Here is a 7,245-nt window from a genome sequence, read left to right as displayed (position 1 = left end):
GTTATTAGACCACTCTGCCCTCTTGCTGCCCTAGTATTGTTTCCCCTGCCTCCTCCAAGGTCATTTGGGACCTAAACCTCCGATTGTCACTGCAGCCAGGCTTCCTGAATTCCTGCCTTGGATTTAGCTCACCTTTCTCAGAGTCTTGCAGGTCTCAGACACACCTCTACCGGACTCTTCCTTTCTTTTCCCTGCCCCACCAACCGGACCATCTTCCAAACTTTGGTAGCATCTATGTGGAGGTGTGAGTATGTGTGTACGTGTGCGTTCGCGTGTGAGTGTGTGTACGTGTGTAGAGGTTTAAACACAGGCTACCCGCGGGCTATACCGGAGAGTCTGGGGCAGGAACTGTCGACTTGCTGACACAGTTGTGTTCTGTGGTGGCGCCTGCAGGCCACGCCCGAGGGCCTCCCAACGCCCAGACAGAGTTTTAAACTCATCGCGCAGAGGTGATCCCAGGCTGGAGGGCGGGCACAAGGCGTCCGTAGAACCCAGTAATCCGAGAACGCAGCATCAGCCCTTCCCACCAGGCACTTCCTTCCTTTTCCCGAACGTGCAAAGAGGGAGGGCCGCGCATTTATAAACTGGAGCCTCAGCGGAGTGGCATGACAGAGGCTGCCTCGCAGGGACTACGAGCCTGGGCTAGAAACGTCTAGGTTGTGATAGTGGCTAGCTGCTGTCGCCGCAGGCGTACGGAAACCCGTCTGCCTGGACTAGGTGTCTGCACCAGCGCAGGGCTAGAGTTTCTCGGAGCTTGCACGGTGCACCCCTGGACAGCATGCTTGGGATTTTCTTTCTGGGTGTGCTGGCTCCAGCTAGCCTGGGGCTCTCCGCACTAGCCAAGCTGCAGCCCACAGGCAGTCAATGCGTGGAGCACGAGTGCTTCGCGCTTTTCCAGGGCCCCGTGACCTTCCTCGATGCCAGCCAGGCCTGCCAGCGCCTGCAAGGACATTTGATGACAGTGCGCTCCTCAGTGGCTGCCGATGTCATCTCCCTTCTGCTGAGCCAGAGCAGTATGCGCTCACAGCCCTGGATCGGTTTACAGCTCCCGCAGGGCTGTGGCGACCCGGTGCATCTCGGGCCCCTGCGCGGCTTCCAGTGGGTTACTGGGGATAACCACACCAGTTACAGCAGGTGGGCGCGGCCCAACGACCAGTCGGCTCCACTCTGTGGCCCGCTGTGCGTCACGGTCTCGACAGCAACAGAAACTGCATCGGGCGAGCCGGCCTGGGAAGAGAAGCCATGCGAGACCGAGACCGAGAGTTTCCTCTGCGAGTTTTACTTCACAGCTTCCTGCAGGCCTCTGACGGTGAATACCCGCGATCCTGAGACTGCCCATATCTCTAGTACCTACAACACCCCGTTCGGGGTCAGTGGTGCGGACTTTCAAACGGTGCCGGTAGGCAGTTCTGCTGCGGTGGAGCCCCTTGGCTTGGAGCTGGTGTGCAGGGCCCCTCCCGGAACTTCAGAGGGACACTGGGCTCGGGAAGCGACAGGAGCCTGGAACTGCAGCGTGGAGAATGGTGGCTGCGAGTACTTGTGCAATAGGAGCACGAATGAACCCCGATGCCTCTGCCCCAACGACATGGACCTGCAGGCCGATGGACGTTCGTGCGCAAGACCTGTGGTTCAATCGTGCAACGAACTCTGCGAGCATTTTTGCGTCAGCAACGCTGAAGTGCCAGGCTCTTACTCCTGTATGTGTGAAACAGGCTACCAGTTGGCTGCAGATGGACACCGGTGTGAGGACGTGGATGACTGTAAGCAGGGGCCCAATCCATGCCCCCAGCTCTGTGTTAACACCAAGGGCGGCTTCGAATGCTTCTGCTATGAAGGCTATGAATTGGTGGATGGAGAGTGCGTGGAGCTCCTGGATCCGTGTTTCGGATCTAACTGCGAGTTTCAGTGTCAGCCAGTGAGCTCTACAGAGTACCGTTGCATCTGTGCTCCGGGTTTCGCACCCAAGCCGGATGAACCGCACAAGTGCGAAATGTTCTGCAATGAAACTTCGTGCCCAGCAGACTGTGACCCTAACTCCCCTACTGTTTGTGAATGCCCTGAAGGCTTCATCCTGGACGACGGTTCCATATGCACGGACATTGATGAGTGCAGTCAAGATGAATGCTCCCCCAGTGAATGTCGAAACTTTCCTGGCTCCTATGAGTGCATCTGCGGACCTGACACAGCCCTTGCTGGTCAGATTAGTAAGGAGTGTGACCCCACCCCTGTTAGGGAAGACACCTACACCAAGGACGAGGAGGGCTCTGGGGAACCTCCAGTCAGCCCTACGCCAGCCTCTCCGACAGGCCCCCCTTCTGCAAGGCCAGTGCATTCTGGCGTGCTCATTGGCATCTCCATTGCCAGCCTGTCCCTGGTGGTGGCGCTTTTGGCGCTTCTCTGTCACCTGCGCAAGAAGCAGGGCGCTGCTCGCGCAGAGCTGGAGTACAAGTGCGCATCTTCCGCCAAGGAGGTAGTGCTGCAGCACGTGAGGACTGATCGGACTCTGCAGAAGTTCTGAGGGATTTGCACCAGAGACCCAGGTGGCCTTTGTCTTTCCGGTCTCTGTACCTCTCCTCTCTCTCTTTCTCTCTTCAGCCTCCCAGCTGTGCTCTCTGGCAACTTAAAGCATCCTGGCTGGTGTAATAACCAGAGAAGAGCCCATCCTCTCAGAACAAGCGAGAGTAGGGAGGACTTGAAGCAGTACAGCCCAGTTTCTTCCAAGTAGATACTGGACAACTGGGCGGAGGTGGCAATTACAGCGAAGATCCCAGAGTGCGCCAGTCCTTCACCTTGGGGTGCGGGATGTGTGGGTGCTGCTTATCTGTAGACTTGGAGGCAAACCTTGTCCCCATGGGCTGGAGAAGACCCAGATATTTATTTTTTTTAAAAGTATTTAGTATTTTCTTCCCTTCAGTTTTCTTTTGCTTGTACGTCTCCAGTCCCCCACCCCTTTCTCTGTCCCTCCATTTCTTCCCCTCCCCCTCTCCTGTCATTCTCCTTCCCAAACCTGATCACAACTTTGCCCTTACTGTTGTCTCCAAACTCTTATGTGAAACAGAAAAGAAACACTAAAAGCAGAAAATGTTCTTTTTCACTGGCTTTGGGTATTTAGTCGGAAATTTCAGGTAACCAGAGCAAAAGAATTTTAACAAAAGTTAAAAATATTTCAGCTGAACACTAACTAGTTAATAGTGCTGGAATGTCACAGAAATTAAACTCAAGGAAGTAGGGGTTTTTTTTTGTTTTGTTTTGTTTTGTATTTGTATTTGAAAGGGTGAGCCTGGCTTTTATGATTATTGCTGTTGTTTTGAATGAGAATGACAAAAGAGGTAATTATTATTAAGATTTTTTTATGCAGGCTCCTACAGTGTTATTAATTTTTGACAGTGTTCAAAATGTGCAGAGGGTCCTTTGTCCAACCCCTTTGACATGACAATAGGACATTGCTATCTTCAGACATATTGGGCCACATTCATAGCTATCCAAGGATGTATGTGGTCCTGCCTCGACATATCAGAGACTGACAGATGGAAGCATCTTCCAGTAAAACTTGAGTTGTATGCTTCGTGCCTAGCTGACTCGCAACTGTGCTTGACACTGTAGTCCCAAAATACAAGCAATGTGCTGCTTAGGGAGACATGGGAACTTGGGAATGGAGTCTGGGAGTCTGGGGGTGCCTAGGTGGGGCTTTCTTTTAATGAGGCTCTTGAACGGTATCTTGTACTTCAGAGGGATCTTCTAGCCCTGGCCACTGGCCTGTACACAAGAATTGGGACCTCCCTTGGGATCTGGCTAGAATTGCAAAATCCTAACCCTCCCACCCCCACCCCACCCCAGTGTGCCAGTTCATAAGAATCTGCATTTTGAGAACATCCACAGGGGCATTGTCCAGTCATTTCAGGACAACTGGTCTTAAGAGTTTCCAACTTTTAGAGAACATTTTAAATGTCGGTTAATAATAAGTAGCAGGCCATGTTAAGGCCATTTATTATCAAGAAACTGAGGAATTTTCTCTGCATAGCTTTGCTTTCTGGATAAAATAAAATGAGAAGGTACACACCTATAGATATTGACACACAGAGTCCAGAAGGGTTTTGTTTTAAGTAAGCTAGGAGCGAGTTCATATGTTAGTGTAAGGAACAAATGTATTATATGTGTACCTTTTGTAAAGAAAGGTTTTTCTTTACTGTTTTGTAAGCTCAGTATATTTGTACATAGTTATTTATTTATTGGAGTTTCGCTAGAACACAAGCAAAGCCTTTGCTTATGACGTCACATGTACAAAATAAATAGATTACAATGTGCTGATGTCTCATCTACTTCCTTTCTCTCCTCCAAGTCCCTTCACTTTTTAAAACTTATTTTATACACACAAACAACGCCAACTCCAGGAGAGACATTAAAGGCTGGCCTGCATCATACCACCTGCTAGCAAGACAATCTCTGACTTTATCTTCCAAGAGGAAGTTATTTTCCATGTAACAGGAGTTTGTTATCTTTGTATGTGCAGATATTTTTTTTTATGTGTATGACCATAGCAACTTTATACTGGAGGCCTCATGTCTGTATTTTCAGACACACTCTGGGATCTGAGGGATCTTTGGCCTCCTAGCTGAGGGTCTTTCTGTATGTGCTTCAGTATCCCCTGCTATCTGACATTCGAAACTCAAGTTGTCATGAGAGGTCTAGGGCTTGGATTCATGTATTATTTCTGAATGCCAAGGTGTCATTTTCATATGTTGTGAAACCATCATCATTTCTGCTGGCAATGATGAGCGTTACTGTCTTTGTGACACTGGCCTCTTGGACCCTTGTTTTGCAGAAGGGTTGAGCTGTCTGAATTTTACATATTGGAATATGAAATTTTCCATGAGGCAAACACGAGAAAAGACAGTTAAATACGACAATCAGATAATTTTAGAATCCAGATATGGCAGAGATTCTCAGTGTTGGCATGAACTGTTACTGTAGGAAGACATAGGAGTGTGTGTGTGTGTGTGTGTGTGTGTGTGTGTGTGTGTGTGTGTTGGGGATATGGCTGCATGCTTGTTCATTCACCCCTGTAGGCACCTGCAGAGTCCTAAGTCAACATCAGGATGTCTTCCTAAATTGCTTCTCCATTTTATTTATTTTACTTTATTGAAACAGGACCTCCCATTGAATCTGGATCTCACTGTCTTCAGGTAGACGAGTCCCTCAGGCTCTGGCTCTCTCCCTTAGTTCTTAGCACTGGCATTGCAGGCGAATACCACTGTGTCAGGCTTTTATGTGGAGTTGGGGGAATCTTAACTCAGGTCCTCACACTTGTGCAACAAGGCGCTTTGTCTTGACCCCACTGGTGGAGATTTCATCATGCAATCTATCTAGTGATCTGTGAGAAGCAAGGTGAGACCAAATGGATGGTTCTGAGAGTGTAGAGGAAAGGGGGGTATCCTTAGTGTCTCAGGTGTTTTATCAGGAGCATGCTGGGATCAGAAAGAGAATAGAAACTTCTAGACTATTTACATATTCCTAAAAAGGAAACCTTCAGTTTGTCCTGTTAGCAGCCAACAGAGATAATGTGGGCTGGGACTCTCATGGACATCTTGCTCCGACCTCAGTCTGATTCTTGGGTTTACCTTACCACTCCTTTTGACTGGGAGTCAACTGTACTACCTCTGTGTAGTTGCACAAGGAGTAAAAAGAAGAGCAAGCAGTTTCTGGCGTGTAGTACATGCTTAATAACTGTTAGCCTGTGAGACATTACCTTAATAGATGCTTATATGAATAAGAAACGGTTACATTGGAATGGGGAACATCATGGAAGCAAATGTAAGCCAGTGACGAATGACATTTAAGGGTATACAGCCGCCGTGCAGTGGTGGTGCACGCCTTTAATTCCAGCACTTGGGAATTAGAGGCAGAAGGATTTCTGAGTTTGAGGCCAGCCTGGTCTACAAAGTGAGTTCCAGACCAGTCAGGACTACACAGAGAAACTCTGTCTCGGAAAAAAAAAAAAAAGGGGGGGGGGGAGCGTTATACAGCCACTTTGCAAGGGCACTGTCGGCCCTGAGGGAACTGTGGGGGTGGGATTTGTGGTGCTAGTTACAGTTTAAGGAGGGAGATGTTTGCAGGGCAAGCGTGACCCTGCAGGATCTGGGAAATCCAAGCTTCACGGGCTCTAGCTCACTCTCTGCTTTTAAGTGTCATCAGTGGGGTGGGGCTACAGAGATCTCTGTACATCTGTTGTTCCAAAGACATCGCAGGGAGGAGAGGACATGCTTTCAGAGGACTAAGGAGAAAGTGGCTCCAGTCCAGAGGGTTCATGCCTCATGTGTGTGTGACACTGTGAGTAATCCTTTGCTGCGGACAAGACCAGGATCCCTAATGCCATTCCTGTTCTTGGGCTAACTGTGGTGACTCTGCAATATCAGTAAAACTTATTTTACAAACAACACAGGCTCTGTGAGGGTGGTACCCAGAAACATCTCCTGACCTTTGCCTGTAGTACATAGACTGACACAGGACACACCCAGATCTGCTCCACTCCCCGCTTCCACCAAATAAATGCCTGGCTCAGCACTACCTTTTTGTTTCAAGTGGGTCCTTCCTTCTTTTTCTCTTGCTCAGCAGGTTCAGACATAAGCAAACAATTGATTTCCTCACTCACAAAAAAACTAAATATTGTTTTAACATTATATTCTAACAGAATCAAAATCTTTTTCAGCCTGCTTTGAAAGTGTGATTGCAAAACACAGAAGAGGTCGTGGAGTCTGTTCCCTCACATCTTGCCTACTTGAAATGGGATGGGGCAGACAGCTGAGGGTTTCAGGGATCTTGGGCAAAGCATCACAACTCAAAGTTGGGCCTTGTGATAACTTGTTCCAGTAGGGCCCTAGGATAGGGATGTCTGTCTTTAAACCTCACCCTGAAGGAAATCTGTGTGACAGGAGGTTATAAGATGGTGGCAGAACCCTGTCACTTGTCTGCATCTTCATCAGCGGCCTCATGTCACCAGCATGGCCTTGGCTTCTACCTCTCAGGCCTCAACTGTTAGAAAGCTTGGCTGGTGGAGCAGGGTGAGGTTTTTGTACACACACACACACACACACACAGAGAGAGAGAGAGAGAGAGAGAGAGAGAGAGAGAGAGAGAGAGAGAGAGAGAGAGAAGGGAAGCTTTGTGATGACCATTCTCATCTCACTCCCCCATCACTCTGGCTCTGCTTGGATTCAGTTACCTTGAGCACAAGACATCACCTTCCAC

General features: G+C 49.0%; 1 protein-coding gene across 1 annotated transcript; it reads left to right on the top strand.

Moving 5' to 3' along the window:
- The first annotated feature begins 482 nt into the window (after window positions 1–482).
- On the top strand, window positions 483–4,308 carry Thbd (thrombomodulin). Its single transcript, XM_021193641.2, has one exon. The coding sequence runs from the start codon at window positions 779–781 to the stop codon at window positions 2,516–2,518; it is 1,740 nt and encodes a 579-aa protein (XP_021049300.1). The 5' UTR covers window positions 483–778; the 3' UTR covers window positions 2,519–4,308.
- Window positions 4,309–7,245: the final 2,937 nt, after the last annotated feature.

This window comes from Mus pahari, chromosome 3, assembly GCF_900095145.1.
Source record: "Mus pahari chromosome 3, PAHARI_EIJ_v1.1, whole genome shotgun sequence".
Classification (NCBI taxonomy): Eukaryota; Metazoa; Chordata; class Mammalia; order Rodentia; family Muridae; genus Mus; species Mus pahari.
Note: the sequence above shows the minus strand (reverse complement) of the source record. Positions and strands in the feature narration are given on the sequence as shown.

Coding starts and splice junctions, on each gene's coding strand:
- Thbd (XM_021193641.2), top strand. CDS start 779: ATGCTTGGGATTTTCTTTCTGGGTGTGCTGGCTCCAGCTAGCCTGGGG.